The following is a 21,932-nucleotide window of genomic DNA, read 5'->3' as shown; positions in this document are numbered from 1 at the left end:
TTAAAGGAGGATTAGGAAAACTCGTGGAGGATCAGGCTGCAAATGGCTTCTAGCCGACGCAGCTGCATTTCCCCTCCTTTCCCTATCAGCTCCTGAGAACCACAAGCGGGGAGAGAACTCCTGTTGCACTCCCAGGTCCTGCTTCCCGTCTGGCCTCTGCGAGAACAGGATACTGGACTAGAAGGGCCTGATCCAGCAACCAGGCTTTTCTCGTGCCCAGGTTATTAGATCTCATTTTGGTGGAAGGTGTCCAGCTGTTAAAAGCTGGGCAGCTTTCTGTGTCGGTTTTGCTGGGTGTTGCTTACGCTGTTTGAAGATGCTCTCAGTGTGCTCCGAGCTCGCTTGGCGTACAAAGCCCCAGTGTTTTCCCCTCCCTTGCTATCTCTCACCCTCTCTCCTTTAACTTGGATTTCCTCTTCTTTTCTTGGCCTGCAGCGACACAGAAGCTCAGTGTGAGGTCATGCAGGAAATCGTGGACCAAGTCCTGGAGGTAACAGCTCCCCTCCTCTCGGGGGGAAGGGGGAACATTGGGTGGGTGGGTGGGGTGTTGCTCCTGGAGGGACCCATATAGGGAGTGACAAATGCTAGGTGGGTGCCCTTAATAAGGCCGGTGGCATCCGCCCCTCCAGTCACTAGTTCAGCCCAGGAATTGCCAGGGGAGGTTCGTGGCAGCCACACTGCGGTGAAGTTTTCTCACTGCTGTCAGAAGGAGGGAGACTTGGGCCGTGTTCGCACGGCACATTTAAAGCGCTATGATGCCACTTTAAACCGGCACAGCTTCCCCCGCAAAGAATCCTGGAAGCTGTAGTTCATTAAGGGTGCTGAAAGTTGCTAGGAGACCACCCCATTCCTCTCCCAGAACTACAATTCCCAGAGTTCCCTGGGAAGAGGGATTGTCTGTTAAGCCATGCTGGGAATTGCAGCTCTGTGAGGGGGTTAGTCTCCTAACAACTCTTAACAAACAACAGACCCCGGGATTCTTGGCGGGGAAGGATCCCAACTGTTGAGAGTGGTATGGCACTTTAAATGTCTGGCCTGACCTGGTGTACACACCATGCATTTAAAGCCCATTTATGCCTCCTCCCCTCCTGGGATACTGTAGTTTAAGGGTGGTAGGTAGGAATGGGAGCTCTGAGAGGGGCGAGTTCCCAGGATCCTTTGCAGGGGGAACGGGTGTATTCAGTCTCTAAATTAGCAGATGGGGACTGGTTGCTATTCTAAAGCGTGCCTGCAACATTTTCTAATGGCACCCCAAACCCACCCAACCTGAGCGCCGAAAGCGAAACGGCTCCTCGTCCCAATATTGGGCTAGGCTTTATTGACATCTGACTGCTGACGCCGCCGTCATCCCCCGCCCAGTCCGGACAGGCGTCACGGTGGGGATGGTGGCAGTGACCCAGCCTGTTGCCAAACTTTGCTTCATTCTGTTTTCCTCGTCCGCACAGGAGGATTTTGACCAGGAGCAGCTGTCGGTCCTCGCTTCCTGCTTGCAGGAGCTCTTCAAAGTTCACTTCCGCGGAGAGGTCCTGCCGGAAGAAATCACAGAAGAGTAAGCGGTTTGGGGGAAGTGGGGGGGGGGGCAGTTTTCTGTTCTTCGGTTGTTCTAGCTGGTCCTTCTGTTCTGCAAGCATGCAAAGGAATTCTTGAAGGACCCAGCCCAGGCATGGAACAAATTGCACCTGGGGACTTCTCATTGTGGGGTATCTGGTTGGCCACTGTGAGAACAGGATTCAGGGCTAGGTGGGCCCCTGGCCTGATCCAGCAGCTGAGATTTTCTTGCCTTCTCATGAGCAACAGTGAGGGAGGGCTCTGGCCTTCACATTCTGCCTATCGTAGTGGTACCTGGCTGGCCACTGGCTCCAGCAGCCGGGCTGTTCTAAGGCCGTTGTTTATTATTATTATTATTATTATTATTATTATTATTATTAACATTTTATTTTTATTGATATGCATCAAAAAGATATGCAAACGTTTATACCCAATACCAGTATAAAATAAATATTTTTAAAATCTAATTAAAAGGAAACAGGAGCAGAGAGAAGGAAGAAGGAAATAGAGAAACAGAAGAAAGAAAATGAAAATAAAATATAATATAAAGGGGTGGGAAAGGGGAGGGAAGAAAAAAGTGACAAGGCTTCTGATTCCCTGTCAGCTAAATATAATAACCTGTTCAAAGTATTCACTCAACTTGACATCCAACTGTTTTGTTTTCTACAAACCAATATTTTTTCACTCTTCAAATCCAGTTATTACAAGTTCATTTTCTCTTTCACACAAAAAGTCCGTAAGACGTTTCCAATCCTTAATAAATGTCCGTAATGATTTTTCTCTGATGAAACATGTTAAATTTGCCATCTCAGTCAGCAAAGTCCAATAATTTTATCATTCCTCCATAGTCGGTAGGGCTGTATCTGTCCATTTTTATGTATGTAACAATCTCGCTGCTCTAATCATATATTGAAGTAATATTCCATAACTCTTCTTATGGAGTGGGGATTTGAACCCTGGTCTCCCCCAGGTCCTAGTCTGGCGCTCTAACCACTACACCACACTGGCTGTGGTTGACCTGGTGTGCCTATTTCTCCTGACACACACGCTCCCTCTCTATTTTCCTGCAGGTCTCTAGAGGAATCCGTGGGGAAGCCACTTTACCTAATATTTAGGTGAGTCTCACGCTTTCTGTCCTCTCCATTCTGATTTTGAAGCCGCCGAGCCCAAGATGGGGGACTAGACAGGCCTTTGGCCTCATCCTGCAGCCAGGCTCTTCTTTAGTTCTCATGTCCCTCAATTTCAGTTGCCAAAGGGCAGGCAGCAGAAAAGGGCTGCTTCTTCGCGGCCTCTTCATCTGGTTGGTTGCTGTGGGAATTGCGGGTGGATTAGGTGTTGACCTTTGGTCTGACCAGCAGGGGGCTCTTCAGGTGTCCCTTTGACTGGGTACAGGTGGGCTTCCAAGATTGGGGGAGTCCAGGTTCCAGGGGAGACTTGAACACCCCACAGTACTTCATTTTTAAAATAATAATAAAAACAAACCAGAGTTTTCTCCAACTTCTTGTGGCCATGATCTCAAAAACGCAAGAGTACCATGGCTTGCTGTTCTTCAAGACTACCATGGCTAGCTGTTCTTCAAGAGTACCATGGCTAGCTGTTCTTCAAGAGTACCATGGTTTGCTGTTCCTCAAGACTACCATGGCTAGCTGTTCTTCAAAAGTACCATGGCTAGCTGTTCTTCAAGAGTACCATGGCTAGCTGTTCTTCAAGAGTACCATGGCTAGCTGTTCTTCAAGAGTACCATGGCTAGCTGTTCCTCAAGACTACCATGGCTAGCTGTTCTTCAAGAGAACCATGGTTTGCTGTTCCTCAAGACTACCATGGCTAGCTGTTCTTCAAGAGTACCATGGCTAGCTGTTCTTCAAGAGAACCATGGCTAGCTGTTCTTCAAGAGTACCATGGCTAGCTGTTCTTCAAGAGTACCATGGCTAGCTGTTCTTCAAGAGAACCATGGCTAGCTGTTCTTCAAGAGTACCATGGCTAGCTGTTCTTCAAGAGTACCATGGCTAGCTGTTCTTCAAGAGTACCATGGCTAGCTGTTCTTCAAGAGTATCATGGCTAGCTGTTTTTCAAGAGTACCATGGCTAGCTGTTCTTCAAGAGTACCATGGCTAGCTGTTCTTCAAGAGTACCATGGCTAGCTGTTCTTCAAGAGTACCATGGCTAGCTGTTCTTCAAGAGTATCATGGCTAGCTGTTCTTCAAGAGTACCATGGCTTGCTGTTCCTCAAGAGTACCATGGCTAGCTGTTCTTCAAGAGTACCATGGCTAGCTGTTCTTCAAGGTTACCGTGGTGAGCTGTTCTTCAAGAGTACCATGGCTAGCTGTTCTTCAAGAGAACCATGGTTTGCTGTTCCTCAAGACTACCATGGCTAGCTGTTCTTCAAGAGTACCATGGCTAGCTGTTCTTCAAGAGTACCATGGCTAGCTGTTCTTCAAGAGTACCATGGCTAGCTGTTCCTCAAGAGTACCATGGCTAGCTGTTCTTCAAGAGTACCATGGCTAGCTGTTCCTCAAGAGTACCATGGCTAGCTGTTCTTCAAGAGTACCATGGCTTGCTGTTCTTCAAGAGTACCATGGCTAGCTGTTCTTCAAGAGAACCATGGTTTGCTGTTCCTCAAGACTACCATGGCTAGCTGTTCTTTCAAGTATACCATGGATAGCTGTTCTTCAAGAGTATCACGGCTTGCTGTTCTTCCTACTAGCTGCTGCCAAGCGACAGCTATGGGAGAGAAAGCCCAGTCAGCAGAGCTGATGGAGCAGCCCTGCTTCCCTTCTCTCCCATTTCTGCAGCCTGATGGAGAGAGTAGCCTCCGATGGAGCATGGCTGTAGCACACTGTAGCCGATTTCTGTTGGAAGGGCCCTGGGTGCGAGAGTGCAAGGGTCTGGGTGTGAAACCTGCCAGATAGACGTCCCCGGTGCTTAAGGCACAAAATGGCATATTCCTTCGGAATCTCAGCCTGGACTGTAAAAGCACAACACACCCACACATAAACACTGTGGTTGTGGGGTTGTCTTTGATCCTAACCCAGTACAGCATCAGCTTCCCTTCCTGCCCCCTTCCAGGAACCTCTGCCAGATGCAGGAGGATAACAGCAGCTTCTCCGTGCTCCTGGATCTGTTGTCAGAGCTCTACCAGAAGCAGCCCAAGATCGGTTACCACCTTCTCTACTACCTAAAAGCCAGGTGAGAGCGCAAACAATCAGCGAGCCTGGAAAAAAAAATCAAGAGGGAAGTCTTGGGAAACTACCTAAGTCAGGGATGGGGGACCTTGTATGTAAATGCACAGCACACCCGTTTCCACATATGCACTCCCTGTCATCCGTCCAGGATAGCAAGAGACTGGCGCCAAACAGAGACAGGGCCATGGCTTGGGGAGAGTTCCGAGGGCCAGACAGAGTGGCCTGGAGGGCCACATTCAACCTCATCTAGTGAGATCGTGGCTGGGACAGGCAGTGGGGAGGAAACCTCACAGCTCACCGCTTTCCACTGGGCTCCATCACATCCACACACCATGCATTTAGAGGGTGTGGCTTCCCACACCCCTCCAAAAAAATCCTGGGAACCGTAGTTTGCCACTCATTGAGCAACAGTTCTCAGCGTTCGTGAACTACAGTTCCCAAGAGTCCTTGCAGGGGGGAGGTGTGTGCTTTAATGCATGGTGTGGACGAGACGTTTTCCTTTGGCGCGTTATATCGCAATTCCCAGGCAAAGCCCATACAGCAAACATGGGGTGAACTTCCAACCCTCTAGATGTTGCTGAACCCCCAGCAGCCCAGCAGCTGGTGGCCCAGGGATGATGGTTGTGATGTACTGTATTTTTCGCCCCATAAGATGCACCTAGTTTTTAGAGGGGGAATGCAAGAAAAGAAATATTCTTTAAAGGGAGCGCTGAGCAGAGCATGTATGCATCCCAGGCTCTGCTCAGCGCTTCCTTTAATGAGCTGCGTGGAGCGTGTGTGCGGCGCTTGCAGGCTTTTCCCTGAGGAGGGAGAAGGGCAACCCGTCACTGACAGGTTGCCTTTCTCCCTCCTCGGGAAAAAGCCCCCAAGAGCCGCACACACACTCCGTGCGGCTCTTTACATGGAGCGCGGCTCTTGCTGGCTTTTGCAGGAGGTGGGGGAAGGGACAGAGTGCGGCTAAGCCAGAAGCTAGAACAGCGAGAGGGAGTGCAGCGCAGCTTCTGGGATAGCTGCGCAGCCTGCATTCGCTCCATAAGATGCACACACATTTCCCCTTACTTTTTAGGAGAGAAAAAGTGTGTCTTATAGAGCGAAAAATACGGTATTCCAGCAATGTACAAAAAGCCAAAGGATGTCCCCCACCTGCAGCATGTGGTATCCCTGAATGATACCTAGACGGCGTCGTTCTGCCATTTTGGGAGCAAGGGAGAAGACAAGGTTGGGGTGGAGAGTTCAGAGAGGACCAGAAGTTTGGCAGGCAGGGCTCCACGCAGCTTGGGATCAAGGCTTTGGGGCCACCAGGACAAATTTGGCACAAGAGGAGGAGGGCAGATCTCAGCACCAAGAAAACCAGCTAGAGCTCTCGCGTCTCAGGCACCTGCTCCTTCTGCACAGTGGAACGGGTTCTGCTTCTTTGCTTGCTCTTTTTTTTTTTTTTTAACATAATTTTTATTAACGGGCCAATCCAATCACATTACTTCCAAATCATATTACTTCCAAATTATACAGCCAGATTTTTAAATTTTGTTGGGTGTACCCTTACATCAAGCTCCAAACGAGAATCAAAACATCACTTCTGTTACTGCTTTTATCAAACGATTCTATCCAGCTCTGTCCAGATAGTCTCTTTATTACTTCTTCATCTTCTTGTTGTTATCATGTATTCCTTTCTTTGCAATCTCTGATAATCTTCACAAGCCGGTTAGGAACAAACAACATCTGCGTGGATTTTGCACACTCCAAAAGTCATATCTCATAAGGACAGCCGCCATTCCTCCCCATCTTCAAAAATTTATCCTCGGTCCGTCCTATTAATTTTCCCAAGCTTGCCACATATATCACAAAGGGGCTCTGCCAGGTTATCACATTCAATCCATCATCTACATCCCAATGACCCTGGTACTCCTTCCCTCGTCTTTCTTCGACAAGCCTGTCTTAGCAAGACGTCATTAACAACTGCGTCATAGAATTTTCCTTCCGCACTCCATATTTACCAGTCCTCTCTCCACTCAATAATTCACTCCACACAGCTCTTAAATTCTTGCTTGCGATTAGTGCTCCTTTGTCTCTTCCCCCTCCATTTTCTTCTCTTAAAAAACATTTCAGCAAAGCAGCGGCCGGCAAGATGAACCTCTACGAGTCCTTTGCCCAGGCCACGCAGCTGGGCGACCTGCACACCTGCCTGATGATGGACATGAAGGCTTGCCAGGAGGACGACGTCCGGCTCCTCTGCTTCCTCACTCCTTCCATATACACTGAGGTGAGACCCAAAGGCTGCCCTATCTCTGCACCCCTTTTGGAAACTCAGACTGGACTCTGTTCTGCTACCCCGTCATCTCACTCTGGTTGCGCAGCAGGGGGAAAAGCGAGCTTCCTATCACAGATGGATGCGACCAGTTTGGTAACATTCTGCCCCAGGAGCAAGGAGAACCTGCGGCCCTCCAGCTGTTGCTGGACTCCATCTCCCATCATCCCTGACCGTGCTGGTTGGGGCTGATGGGAGATGGTGTTTCAACAATAGCTAGAGGGGGCCACGGTCTCCCCATCCCTGCTTTGTGCCTCTGTAAGTGCATTTAATACGTGATCCCTGATTGGCTTGGACAGGGGTCTAGGAAAGGATGGTGAACCTGTGGCCCTCCAGATGTTTCTGGACTCCCATCATCCATGACCATGCTGGTTGGGGCTGATGGGAATTGGAGTCTCAGTAACAGCTAGAGAGGGCCATGGTCTCCCCATCGCTACTTTGCACTGTAAGTGCCTCGGTCCAGCATCTCTGAAGGAGCGAACCACCCCCATCGTTCTACCTGGACACTGAGATCCAGCGCCGAGGGCCTTCTGTCGGTTCCCTCACTGCGAGAAGCCAAGTTACAGGGAACCAGGCAGAGGGCCTTCTCGGTAGTGGCACCCGCCCTGTGGAACACCCTCCCACCAGATGTCAAAGAGAACAACAACCACCTGACTTTCAGAAGACATCTGAAGGCAGCCCTGTTTAGGGAAGCTTTTAATGTTTGATGTATTACAGTATTTTAATATTTTGTGGGAAGCCGCCCAGAGTGGCTGGGAAAGCCCAGCCAGATGGGCGGGGTATAAATAATAAATTATTATTATTATTATTATTATTATTATTATTATTATTATTATTATTAATTAGATCCCTGATTGGCTGGTACAGGTGTCTAGGAGAGGGTGGAGAACCTGTGGACTCCCAACTCCATCATCCCTGACCATTGGCAGCACCGGTTTCTGGGACTGATGGGAGTTGGAGTCCGACAGCATCCAGAGGCCTCCCCAGATAACAGCGACCCCTAGCATTTTTCGTGCTTGCCTTTTCTTTCGAGGCAGGTCTCTTTAAGGCCCCGCCCTCTCCCCTTTCCTCTACCAGGACCTTTGCTTCCCTTCCACCCTCCTACACTGCTTCCCCCGGTGTGTTTTTCTCACGGGCTCCTTGAGCGATCGCATATGCCTCGCAGACCCCGAGCCATCTCTGGACGCGGCCGGGCTCCGGGGAGGTTTTACGCTGCCTGTTCTCCAGGCCGTTAGGTTTAATGAAACGTTTTATTGCTTCCATCGCTCAGCAGCCGACAGGCCAGCGGGGCGGGGCAAAGCCCTTGTTTGCCAGAGGCCTTTCGCCCAGAACAACCAGACCGCATTATCCTCTGCAACCACCGGCTTTACCCCTTTTCGGCGCGAGAACCTCAGTGCCTTTTTCTTTCCCGTTGCCTGTCTATCGCTCTGCTCTCTTTGGTCCTCGGGGGAAGGACCCATAGCTCAGTGGGAGAGCATTTGCTTTGGACACAGAAAGTCCCAGGTTCTCTCCCTGGCATCGCCAGGTAGGGCTGGGAATATCCCCTGCTTCAAAGTCCTGGAAAGCGGAGACAATACTGAACTTGATGGACCCAGCGGTCTAAGGTATCTCCCTATGTTCCTCTTTAGTTCAGAACCATGAAGACTAGAATCTCAGGGTTGGTTTTGTTTTTTTTAGGGCTGTGGCTCCGTGGCATCATAGAATGAATGACTCTCATCCATCCACGGAGGCAGAGCCTAGCCGTTGTGGCGGGTGGCCCTCGATAGCCTCCACAATTTGTCCCGTCCATTTCCTCCACTTAACCCAAGAGACTTTTCCCCAGGGATTACGCAGCACAAAACCTCCAGATTAAAACATGGGGAACCAAAGGCCTATATCGCCTAACAGACTTCTATAAAAACAACAAACCCTTGTCAACACAAGACATACGAGACAAACTAGAGGATACCCAAATGCCCTGGTTAACACATCACCAATTACATGCCCTCTTAAACAACCCAGTAGTAAAATCAGCAGCAACTAGGCCCCTGGCAACCTTCGAAAACCTCCTCCTAACAACAAAGGGACACGGCAAAGGGATGGTGTCCGCAATATACAAAATACTACCCCAAAACCCCACGAACCCCCTAAAAACAATGGGAAGACGACATAGTTATGCCACTCAAGCTAGAGGGAAAGAACGACAACCTCTCTGCAAAGCGGGAGAGTTGCCGCCGCATCTAAAATTGTATTTTTGTCTTTTCGTTGCTGGCGTTTCACTTCCTGTTTCGAATGGAGTTGCAAGTGTCAAGAGTCCCCCGCCCCCCGCCCCATCCCCGTCTTTGGCACCTGTTTTACAAAGTGAAACAGCTTTGCCAACAAATTGCCTTGGGCTTTGCCCTGCACGGTTCTCATTTGTTCTGTCTCTTGCTCTCCCCTATTGCAATACAAGATCAAGCCAGCTACACCCAGCCTGTAGCACCCCCTGCTGTACATAGTGGACAGGACCACAGGCCTCTGTGTCGTCCGGGATTGGGCTGGGTGCTTTGGCCAGTTTTAAGCATTTTTAAATATCGAGAAGCTGGTTTTGCTGGTTCAGGACCTTTTATTTATTCTTCCATTAATAATAATAGTAATTATTATTATTATTATTATTATTATTATTATTATTATTATTATTTTTATACCCCGCCCTCCCTGGCCAGAGCCGGGTTCAGGGCGGATAACACCAGTAAAATTACAATAGAAACATAATGGGGGGGGAACCCAATTTAAAATACGGGTTAAAATACAATTTAAAATGCTGCCTCATTTTAATAGTAGCTCACAGATCAAAACCATAAGGGGAGGGAAACATAAGGGTCAGACTGAGTCCAAACCAAAGGCCAGGCGGAACAGCTCCGTCTTGCAGAACCTGCGGAAAGATGTCAAATCCCGCAGGGCCCTAGTCTCTTGTGACAGAGCATTCCACCACGTCGGGGCCAGTACTGAAAAGGCCCTGGCCCTAGTTGAGACCAATCTAATCACCTTGCGACTTGGGACCTCCAAAGTGTTGTCATTTGTGGACCTTAAGGCCCTCCATGGGGTATACCAGGAGAGGCGGTCCCGTTAGGTACGTGGGTCCTAGGCCGCATAGGGCTTTGTATCCTCCACGACTGCGAGGAAGTGCTTGTACGTTTTTTAACATTCACGAAAACAATATCCCTGCCTGAGTTCGGTTGCCTGCATAAACCGAGCTTCAAAAAGTTGTAATCTGCTGTCTCCTTAGACTGAAAAGCAGCATTAGGTCTGTTGTTTCTCTCCCCTGATTGCCTCTCCCTCTGTCTCAAGTTTCCAGACGAGACCCTGCGGAGCGGGGAGCTGCTGAACATGATTGTGGCCGTCATTGACTCAGCTCAGGTAAGGCCTCTCCTTAGAATCATAGAATCATAGAGTTGGAAGAGACCACAAGGGCCATCGAGTCCAACCCCCTGCCAAGCAGGAAACACCATCAGAGCACTCCTGACATATGGTTGTCAAGCCTCTGCTTAAAGACCTCCAAAGAAGGAGACTCCACCACACTCCTTGGCAGCAAATTCCACTGTCGAACAGCTCTTACTGTCAGGAAGTTCTTCCTAATGTTTGGGTGGAATCTTCTTTCTGGTAGTTTGGATCCATTGCTCCGTGTCCGCTTCTCTGGAGCAGCAGAAAACAACCTTTCTCCCTCCTCTATGTGACATCCTTTTATATATTTGAACATGGCTCTCATATCACCCCTTAACCTCCTCTTCTCCAGGCTAAACATGCCCAGCTCCCTTAGCCGTTCCCCATAAGGCATTGTTTCCAGGCCTTTGACCATTTTGGTTGCCCTCCTGTGGACACGTTCCAGTGGAACGATAGGTCAGAGCTGGGGGAGCCTGTGTGCTTGCTGTCCTCCAGGTATTGTGTCAATGCAGCCAGGCACACTGCATTGTTTCAGAGGCAGAACTGGGAGGAGATCCTCCAAACAGAGACGTGCGATTAGCGGTCAGCCCCATCCTCCCATCCAAAGCAGCGATGGAGGACATGTGGCCTTCCGTATGTGGTTGGACTGTACCTCCCACCATCCTAACCATCAGCCATGCCAGCTGAGGCTGGTGATAGCTGGAATCCAATAATATCTGAAAGGCCGCACATTCCCTTTCTCTAAGCGCATTTAATATGTGATCCCTGATTGGTTGGGACATGTGTCTAGGAGCCTGTGGGGCCCTCTAGATCAGTGTTTCTCAACCTGTGGGTCCCCAGACGTTGTGGGACTACAACTCCCATCATTCCTAGCCAGCATGACCAGTGCTCAGGGATGATGGGAGTTGTAGTCCAACAACATCTGGGGACCCACAGGTTGAGAACCGCTGCTAGATGTTTCTGAACTGCAACTCACATCATCCACCATCAGCCATGATGGTTATGGGGCATTGCAGTCAAACAGCGTCTGGAGTACACCAGCTTGCCTTCCCCTGTGGGTGGAGAGACCGATGACTGGGATGGTCCCGTCTTTCTGGGAGTAGATCAGACTAGATTTCCCTCCTCTCTCCCACTCCCAGCCCCGGCCAGCCTCCCGGACCATGGTCAGAAGTTGCACGCCTGCTGCGTGGACAGACAGCGTTTTTATCCATTCTGTTTATTGCAGTAATTTTCCACCTTTCATTTAAGTAGCTCGAGGTTCTCCCTCCCCAGTGTTATCCTAACCCTGTTTGTTAGGTTAGGCCGAGAGACCAACTGGCCCAAGATTCCCCCGCATCTTTCATGGCTGAGCGGGGATTCGAACCCTGGGCGCCCGGATCGCAGTCTGACACGCTAACCACTACGCTGCTTCTTAGCCCCTGGCTGCGTTCGCACCATAAAAAGCACCCAGGCACACCCCAGCAAGGAATCCTGGGAATTGTAGTTTGCTAAAGGGTGCTGGCCCCTTTAACAAGGTGGCAGGGAGGCGGGTGGCGCTGTGGGTTAAACCACAGAGCCTAGGACTTGCCGATCAGAAGGTCGGCGGTTCGAATCCCAGCAATGGAGTGAGCTCCCGTTGCTCGGTCCCTGCTCCTGCCCACCTAGCAGTTCAAAAGCACAAAGTGCAAGTAGATAAATAGGTACCGCTCCGGCAAGAAGGTAAACAGCGTTTCCATACGCTGCTCTGGTTTGCCAGAAGCGGCTTAGTCCTGCTGGCCACATGACCCGGAAGCTGTACGCCGGCTCCCTCGGCCAATAAAGTGAAATGAGCACCGCATCCCCAGAGTCGTCCACGACTGAACCTAATGGTTAGGGGTCCCTTTACCTTTACCTTTAAGAGGTGCTGGCAGTTGTATGTAAGAGATAGACTACAATTCCCATGATTCTTTGCTGGGGTGTGTGTGGTTGCTTTAAAGGCATGGCGCGAACACAGCCGCAGAGAGAGCCATAGGGAGAGATCTTCTCCTGATGGCGACTCTGGTTCAGCTCTGGGTCAGTCCGGGGCTACACGGGAGCCCTTTCTCCTGACACCCAGAGCATGGCCTTTTCAAAAACAAAGAAAAAAGCGTGGGCCTCTGCACATGCCCCGGGCGCCCTTCTTTTTGCCATGGAGACCCTGCGGCTGACTCTTCTTCCCCCAGCCCTGATCTCCAGGCCAGAGGGCAAGACATCCACCTTGCAGGCCTCTTCCCCGTTTTTCCCCCCAGAAATTATAACAGCGGCAGAGCAGTGCTCTGGGCTAAAGAGCCCCCCGAGAGAGCAGGGCTGGCGTGCGGTGCCAATGCTAATAGGTTGCCATGGTGCCCGTTTGGAGTGACCCAAAAATAGCCAAAGTGGGAGAGGTTGTGTGTGTGTGTGTGTGTGTGTGTGTGTGTGTGTGTCTTGGCAGGCAGTACTTTTGTCTCATGCATGTTGCCTCTGAGCCTGGCTGGGCCCACCCCCAAAATAAACCTTTGTCTCCCCTAATATATCCATATCTGCTTCTTTCATCAAGCGCTCTCTTTCCCATGCCAGCTTTGGGACGGCTGGGTCTCTTGGGCAGGTTTTCCTGGCCAGGGCAGACAGCGAGATGGTATCGCATGTGGGAAAGGGTGGATGGGAGGCCCCCCCGCCTGATCTGACCCATTGCTGGGCTCCTGCCCCATTCCGGATGTTCCCGGCCTAGCCCCCGTCCACCTTGGTGCCTTTCCCAGCCTTGCCTCAGTTTCCATCACTCGTCCCTTTCTCTCATTTTCCCCCATCCTGCTTCATTGGTTCCTTGGCTGCATTGTGGGGCCAGTGGGGAAAGGTGGAAGGGGCGGAAATTAAGGGTGTCAGAAGACTTTGTGGACACGCGGTGTATTCATACTGTAGCATTTTCTCCCTGCGTCTAAATTCTGAGCCGAGGAAGAAGACTTAGGCTGCATTCGCACCGTACATTTAAAGCACTATGAGACCACCTTAAGCTGTCATGGCTCCCCCCAAAGGATTCTGGGAGCTGCCTTTAGTCTAGAATGCTAAGAGTCCTTAGGGGACCCCGAGTCCCCGCCCAGCGCTACAATTCCCAGAGCTCCCTGGGAACTGTTCTGTGAATTGTAGCTCAGTAAAGGGAATAGGGAGCTCTCCGAACAACTCTCACCACCAGGGGTCAGCAAACTTTTTCAGCAGGGGGCTGGTCCACTGTCTCTCAGACCTTGTGGGGGGCCGGACTATATTTTGAAGAAAAAAACTGAACGATTTCCTATGCCCCACAAATAACCCAGCGATGCATTTTAAATAAAAGCACACATTCTACTCATGTAAAAACACGCTGATTCCTAGACCATCCACGGGCCGGATTTAGAAGGCGATTGGGCCAGATCCAGCCCCCGGGCCTTAGTTTGCCTACCCATGCTCAACACCCTTCGCAATGGACAGTTCCCATAATTCTCTGGGGAAAGCCATGACTGCTTAAAGGGGTATCATAGCGCTTCAAATGGAAGGTGTGAATGTGGTCTCAGGGTTGTGGTTTATTTCCATTGTTGAATGATGGAGGCTGTTTGTTTCCCCAGCGACATGTGACTGGCTGATATCTGTCTGGAAACTGTAGAAACGGCTCCCTTTCCTTTCCTAAAGAAGCTGCAGAACTGCGAGTTGAACCCCATAAAAACAGGATTTTTTCCCTTTGCAAAGTAAGCTCAACAACTTTGAGCTGATCCTCAAAAACACGGGGATTTTCCCCTTTGCAAAAGAAGCTGCACAACTGTGAGCTTATCCCACCAAAAAATGGGGCTTTCCCCCTCTAAAAACTATGGTAAATCCACACTGAAGGATGCTCGGCTCAGGCAAGGTGGTGTGAGCCCCCTCGAGTCAAGGTTCCACTTTTAGATGCATGTTTCATTTACCGTATAGGGCAGCTTTTAGTTTCTCCCTATCTTCCTAATGCATATTTCACGTTCCTGCGTTTCTCTTCCGCTGCGACCTGCGCCTGGTGGCCTTGTTCCTAAATCTGTGAGTCTGACTCCCGCTCTCTGTTCTCCCCAGCTCCAGGAATTGGTCTGCCACGTTATGATGGGGAACTTGGTGATGTTTCGGAAGGACTCCGTCCTCAATATTCTGAGTGAGTTGGGCTCAGCGGGGGAGAGGTGCCAAAAAACGAAGTCTTGGTTAAAAGGGGGGGGTGATAAGGAGTGTGTTTAGATAGACCCACTCATTCTATAGTAGTGGTTAGAGTGCTGGGCTAGGACCCGGGAGACCTGGGTTCAAATCCTCCCTCATCCGTGAAGCCCACTGGGAGGACATTGGGGTCCAGTTACCATCTCTGAGCCTCGCAGGGTGGTTCCCAGGGTGGGATTACCTGGGGGGCACTAAGAGGCACGCGGGTGGGAGAGGGCACCAGAAGTGCCAATGACTTATCAGACTTGAAAAACCTGGTATCGTATCACTGAATCAAGCTCATCTGGTTTGTTGAATTAAATTAAATTGTGTGAATAATAATAATAATAATAATAATAATAATAATAATAATAATATTTATTTATACCCCTCCCATCTGGCTGGGTTTCCCCAGCCACCCTGGGCAGCTTCCAACAAAGTATTAAAATACTGTTATACATCAAACATTAAAAGCTTCCCTAAACAGGGCTGCCTTCAGATGTCTTGAAAGACCTACATTGGCTCCCAGTACATTTCCGAGCACAATTCAAAGTGTTGGTGCTGACCTTTAAAGCCCTAAACAGCCTTGGTCCAGTATACCTGAAGGAGCGTCTCCACCCCCATCATTCTGCCCGGACGCTGAGGCCCAGCGCCGAGGGCCTTCTGGTGGTTCCCTCATTGCGAGAAGCAAAGCTACAGGGAACCAGGCAGAGGGCCTTCTCGGTAGTGGCGCCCGCCCTGTGGAACGCCCTTCCAGCAGATGTCAAAGCAATAAACAACTACCTGACATTCAGAAGACATCTTAAGGCAGCCCTGTTCAGGGAAGTTTTTAACGTGTGATATTTTACTGTATTTTTGGTTTCTATGGAAGCTGCCCAGAGTGGCTGGGGAGGCCCAGCCAGATGGGCGGGGTATAAATAATAAATTATTATTATTATTATTATTATTATTATTATTATTATTATTATTATTCTAAAAGTTGGGTAGTTGTTCTCTTTGACATCTGGTGGGAGGGTGTTCCACAGGGCGGGAGCCACTACCGAGAAGGCCCTCCACCTGGTTCCCTGTAGCTTTGCTTCTCACAGCGAGGGAACCGCCAGAAGGCCCTCGGCGCTGGACCTCAGTGTGAATTGGATTTTGAATGAATGCACAATTAATTGCCCCTGCTTCGAATTTCATTGCGTTACCATCTTCCTTAGTGGGACATGCAAACCCAGAGAATCCTTTTTATAGGGTAGGGGACACTGGGGGTGAGTTTATGAACCAAGTAGACAGTGGACCTGTAAAGGTTTGGGAGCCCTGCATTTAATAATGATGATGATGATGATGATGATGATGATGATGTTTGTTCCTAAAAATATTCATATGCTGCTGTTGGTAAAGAAAAAGAAAAAATCAGAGCGGTTACAATTATGCATGAAACAATGCAAGACACTGTGAACTGAGTTGCCCTGCCACGTTTTTGACAGCCAGGCTCTTTCCTGCCTTCCCTCTTTCCCCCTTGCCCACTTTTTCCAGTTCAGAGCTTGGAGTGGGAGACCTTTGAGCAATATTGCACGTGGCAGCTGTTTCTGGCCCACAACATCCCCCTGGAGACCATCATCCCCATCCTCCAGCATCTCAAGTATAAAGGTGAGCGTTACACGAGCATCCTCTCCACTGGCCATTACAGAGTTAGGAGGGATGCACAGCTGGGCAAAATAGGAATGTTTCCCCACCCTCTTTAAATTCCTCCCAAAAGCCAACAATGAGGGAGGTGGACAGAACTCACCGGGCAGGCCGTTTTGCAAATGTGGGAGCCGCCACCGAGAAGGCCCTGTCACAGGTCAATGCCAACCAGGTTGCTCACTCACTAATTGCAGGGTCTGAGATGGTTGATATTGGGGGGAAGATTCTAATCCTCATTGAGGAAGGCTCACCTATAGGTACTTGGGTCCCGGGCCATTTAGGGCTTTGCTTACGTGGACCATTTCTGTACCGCTTAGTATAGGAATATCTCTCTAAGCGGCATGTGACAAACTAAAGCAGGAACGGCACAAAACACCCAATGAAACAATTAATACAAATTACGAATGAAGATCTACTCCTTCGGACGCACCTCCCCAGTCTCCTGGCCTCTTACCCAGGACTCCATCCACCCTGACTCCATCCACCTGGTGCCCAAACATACTGGCAGAACACCCCCCCAAAAAACTCGCACCCTGGGAGAGTTCCTGGAACCTGCTGGGATCCTTCACTCCAGACTTCCTTTCATGGAGCCCTTTCCTTTCATGTGACGCAAGTCCTTTTTCACTGACAATGTGTTGTCACACATTGGAAAACACTGCCCAATGGCACCAACAAATTGTGTGCATTTGCCGCCATTTATTCTATTTATTATGTTTTCATACCGAGAGCCAGTGTGGCGTAGTGGTTTTCAGTGACAGGGCTCAGCTCCAGAATACCTGAAGGAAGCAACGGTTCAGGTTTTCCCTGAGGAGACACTGTGTGTGTTTCTTTCCTCATGCATCCTGATACGTCATGGATTAAGAGCCACAGGTTTCCATATAATGTGGTGTTCCTTTTCAGATCGTCTTGAGTCTCGGCGTCTAGAAATGCATCTCTCCCTAGTTTAATTTCCAGAAACAGAGACATTGCAGGGTCCATGTCTACCTATCTATCTGTCTAATTAAACTAACTATCCTCTCCCTGGTTAGGACCCCGGGGACTGGGGTTCGAATCCCCACTCAGCCATAAAGCTCACCTTGGGCCAGCCACACCCTTTCTCACAGCCTAACCTAATTCACAAGGTCGTTGTGAGGATATAAATGGAGAGGGGGGAGAAGTGGGTTCGCCACCTTGCGCTCTTTGGAGAAAAGGGTGGGATGATAGTAATAATAATAATAATAATAATAATAATAATAATTTTATTTATACCCCACCCTCCCCGGCCAGAGCCAGACTCAAGGTAGCTAACACCAGTAAAATTATACAGTAAAATCATAATGGGGGGGGGGACCCAATTTAAAATACAGGTTAAAATGCAATTTAAAATGCAGCCTCTTTTTAAAAGTAGCCCATAGATCAAAACTATAAAGGGAGAGAAACATAAGGGTCAGACTGAGTCCAAACCAAAGGCCAGGCGGAACAGCTCTGTCTTGCAGGCCCTGCGGAAAGATGTCAAGTCCCGCAGGGCCCTAGTCTCTTGTGACAGAGCGTTCCACCAAGTCGGGGCCAGTACTGAAAAGGCCCTGGCCCTAGTTGAGACCAATCTAACCACCTTGTGACCTGGGACCTCCAAAGTGTTGTCATTTGTGGACCTTAAGGTCCTCCGCGGGGCATACCAGGAGAGGCGGTCCCGTAGGCACGTGAGTCCTAGGCCGCCCATATGAATGTAATAATAAATTACAAGAATGCAAATCTGTGTGCTGACACTGGGCCCAGGCTGAAGACCACAGCTCTGCTGAAGCAGTGGCAAATATATAGATATATGCTGCCCAGGAGCCCAGAGCTCTGCATCGGAGTTGGTTAGCAGCTGCTTAACAAACCTCTCTCTGCATTTCAGAACACCCTGAGGCGCTTTCCTGCTTATTGCTGCAGCTGAGACGGGAGAAGTAAGTATCCAAAACGCCGTATGTCACAGTTGCCTCAAGTGCGCTTCGAGCGGAGGTGCCTGGCTTCAGGGCTGCATGGGAAGAAAAGGGTCTCTCAGGGAGATGGTTGGTGCCTACCAAAATACAGGGGTGGCAAGGCAAGGGATGGAGAGAGAAAGAAATCAGGCAGGAGGAAGGCATCAGTCGGGGCTTTTAACACTTCCCATGTTTCTCCTATGGGGCGCGGGTGGTGCTGTGGGTTAAACCACAGAGCCTAGGTCGGCGGTTCGAATCCCCGCTACGGAGTGAGCTCCCATTGTTCAGTTCCAGCTCCTGCCCACCTAGCAGTTTGAAAGCATGTCAAAGTACAAGTAGATAAATAGGTACCGCTCCGGTGGGAAGGTAAACGGCATTTCCGTGCGCTGCTCTGGTTCACCAGAAGTGGCTTAGTCATGCTGGCCACATGACCCGGAAGCTGTACGCCGGCTCCCTCGGCCAGTAAAGTGAGATGAGCACCGCAACCCCAGAGTCGGTTACGACTGGACCTAATGGTCAGGGGTCCCTTTACCTTTTACCTTTAAGAGGTGCTGGCAGTTGTATGTAAGAGATAGACTACAATTCCCATGATTCTTTGCTGGGGTGTGTGTGGTTGCTTTAAAGGCATGGCGCGAACACAGCCGCAGAGAGAGCCATAGGGAGATACCTTCTCCTGATGGCCACTCTGGTTCAGCTCTGGGTCAGTCCGGGGCTACACGGGAGCCCTTTCTCCTGACACCCAGAGCATGGCCTTTTCAAAAACAAAGAAAAAAGCGTGGGCCTCTGCACATGCCCCGGGCGCCCTTCTTTTTGCCATGGAGACCCTGCGGCCGACTCTTCTTCCCCCAGCCCTGATCTCCAGGCCAGAGGGCAAGACATCCACCTTGCAGGCCTCTTCCCCGTTTTTCCCCCCAGAAATTATAACAGCGGCAGAGCAGTGCTCTGGGCTAAAGAGCCCCCCGAGAGAGCAGGGCTGGCGTGCGGTGCCAATGCTAATAGGTTGCATTGGTGCCCGTTTGGAGTGACCCAAAAATAGCCAAAGTGGGAGAGGTTGTGTGTGTGTGTGTGTGTGTGTGTGTGTGAGTGTGTGTGTGTGTGAGTTGTTTGAAAAGCTTGTCAAAGTACAAGTAGAGAAATAGGTCCGCTCCGGTGGGAAGGTAAACGGCGTTTCCATGTGCTGCTCTGGTTCACCAGAAGCGGCTTAGTCATGCTGGCCACATGACCCGGAAGCTGTACGCCGGCTCCCTCTGCCAATAAAGCGAGATGAGCACCGCAACCCCAGAGTCGGCCACGACTGGACCTAATGGTCAGGGGTCCCTTTACCTTTACCTATGTTTCTCCTGGGTGTGTTCCTAAGCAGGGGCAGGGAACCAAGGGCCACACACGGACCTCTACTCCTCTCCATCTGGCCCTCTTAAGGTTCTGCTTTGCAATTTCCACAATTGTTTTCACTCGGTATAAGGCAACTTCCTACATTCCCCCCGTCTCCTGATGCAACTTCTACCCATGATGGGAAGAGCTCTCTGAGCCTTCCAGCTTTTAATAAGCCCAAACTTTTGACACACAGCAGCTGAGGGTGGGAAATTAAAGCTATATTTCACAAACACACAGAGCAAATCGCTTGCCTGCCTCCTCTCGCCTCCCCGCTCTATGTAATCGCCCTTTAGGGCTGCGGACGGCATTGCAATGAGTTATGGACAGGGTCCGTGTGGCCACGGCGGCTGGGGAGCTATCAGAAGCTGAAAGGCAGAGTGCATTCCCTCCCTGAACCCGACTTGCAATTCCAAAATGTTAATTGGCAATCCAAGCGCTGGGGAAGGTGTTATCTCGTTGCTGGTTTGACCTGAGCTGGCTCCCAATTTCCTGCGCAGCTGCTCAGATTAAGGCAAGACATCGTCTGCCTGGACCCAGCACACCCGCCCAGAGGCAGCAGCAAACAGCGGTCGAGGGTGTCCGTGACTTTTCCGACGGCCGGCACTGATAATTGCAGCCGGGGGCTTTGTTGGGTCTTCTACAGCCCCGTATGCAGGTTCCAGTGCAGATATCGGAGAACTTCAGTTTCCTTCTGTTGCAAAAATGCCGAGATTTAAAAGCTGGGGCAGCTAACCTTTTTATTTCACCGAGTCACGGTGGATGCGGCTGGCGTATGTGCCACCACTCAGCCCCTCTCCTCAGCTGATCCCTGCAAACAAGCTGCAGGTGGGGAGGTTATTGCTTTCCCCCCCGCTCATCTAATGATAGATTTTTGCGGCAGCAAAGGGGCCAGATTGCATCTCCCTGAGGGGCACCGGGCCGGGCAGAAAGAGTTCTGAAGACCCCCAAGATGAGCAAGGAACTCGGTTGCTACTTAATTTAGCACTGGGGCCGCTCATAACTGAATTCGAGGTGGCAGGACAAAAGGTGACGGTGGGGAGTTATGGGTTGTAGCCAGTGGTGGTCCTACTTGGAGTAGACTCACTGATATGAATCAAGCTCCGTTAATTTCAGAGAGGGCAAACCATGCAATACAGTGGTACCTCAGGTTACAGACTCTGCTAACCCAGAAATAATACCTCAGGTTAAGAATTTTGCTTCAGGATGAGAACAGAAATTGCATGGCAGCGGCACGGCAGCAGCGGGAGGCCCCATTAGCTAAAGTGGTGCTTCAGGTTAAGAACAGTTTCAGGTTAAGAACGGACCTCCGGAACGAATTAAGTTCTTAACCCGAGGTACCACTGTTCTATAAGCTCTGTCCATTCTGGATTTCCTGGAGCCCCCCAGCGTACGGTTGTTGGAAACAGGATGGTTTGTTTTGCTTTATTTTTGTCTGATCCAGTAGAGTTTTTTTAGTTGCAATCCCTTCTTCAGGCAGAGGCCAAGCATCCGCCAGCGCCTTGCTTTTCCAGCTTCTGCCTCTGTGACTTCTCTCCCGAAACCGGCTACTGTTTTGTGCTTCCTGCTCCCCGACTCGGACCCTCAGGGATGCTGCGATGTCCCAGCGTGACCTTTGCCAATGGCCCCGCAGAGAGCGCTTTAATTTCTATTCATAAGGGGCCTGGAAGGGAGCAGGCTGTCTCTCCTCTCCCTTTCTCTGACCTGCCACGCTCAACGAACCCAGGAAAGGAAGGCAGCGCCCCGGAGCCCAGCGCCTCCTGCTGCCTTGAGGGAAACTCGGGCAGCTTCCCAGCTGCGTGTTCAACAGCAGGGGCATGCTGGGAAAATCTGGCCTTCCTTTGAGGCAGGCTTCGGCTCCGTGGGATATTTTTAAGGGATTTGCGCTGGGCTGGCTTAGCTATGACAGCCAGAATATCTGTTGGCTGGCCAGGATCCAGGTCTTAACTCGGCTAAGGCTGCTGCCTCCATGTTTCCCACCCTGAGGGCCACATTCCCTTATGGGCAAATTTCCCAGGGGCCGCCCGCCGGATGGGCGGAGAGGCAGAGGCAGAAGTGGGTGGTACCTCCGGTTAAATACTTAATTCGTTCCAGAGGTCTGTTCTTAACCTGAAACTGTTCTTAACCTGAAGCACCACTTTAGCTAATGGGGCCTCCCGCTGCTGCCGCGCCGCCGGAGCACAATTTCTGTTCTCATCCTGAAGTAAAGTTCTTAACCTGAGGTACTATTTCCGGGTTAGCGGAGTCTGTAACCTGAAGCGTATGTAACCTGTAGCATATGTAACCCAAGGTACCACTGTAATAATAATAATAATAATAATAGTAATAATAATATAATAATAATATATTTTTTTAATTTATATCC

At 50.2% G+C, this 21,932-nt stretch overlaps 1 protein-coding gene across 3 annotated transcripts in view; it reads left to right on the top strand.

Annotated features, from left to right (window-relative positions):
- Positions 1-21,932, top strand: part of INTS3 (integrator complex subunit 3) — a 91,739-nt gene that overhangs the window by 57,625 nt on the left and 12,182 nt on the right. For all 3 annotated transcript variants that reach the window (XM_083591040.1, XM_083591041.1, XM_083591042.1), the window contains 9 exons: positions 436-490; positions 1,446-1,549; positions 2,619-2,663; positions 4,614-4,733; positions 6,836-6,989; positions 10,344-10,412; positions 14,478-14,553; positions 16,107-16,220; positions 18,133-18,181. In XM_083591040.1, the coding sequence (XP_083447166.1) occupies positions 436-490; positions 1,446-1,549; positions 2,619-2,663; positions 4,614-4,733; positions 6,836-6,989; positions 10,344-10,412; positions 14,478-14,553; positions 16,107-16,220; positions 18,133-18,181 (786 nt within the window). The remainder of the gene's footprint in view (positions 1-435; positions 491-1,445; positions 1,550-2,618; positions 2,664-4,613; positions 4,734-6,835; positions 6,990-10,343; positions 10,413-14,477; positions 14,554-16,106; positions 16,221-18,132; positions 18,182-21,932) is intronic.

Source organism: Podarcis filfolensis (assembly GCF_964270895.1).
Source record: "Podarcis filfolensis genome assembly, chromosome: 16".
NCBI lineage: Eukaryota > Metazoa > Chordata > Lepidosauria > Squamata > Lacertidae > Podarcis > Podarcis filfolensis.
This window is presented reverse-complemented; position numbering and strand designations above follow the sequence as displayed.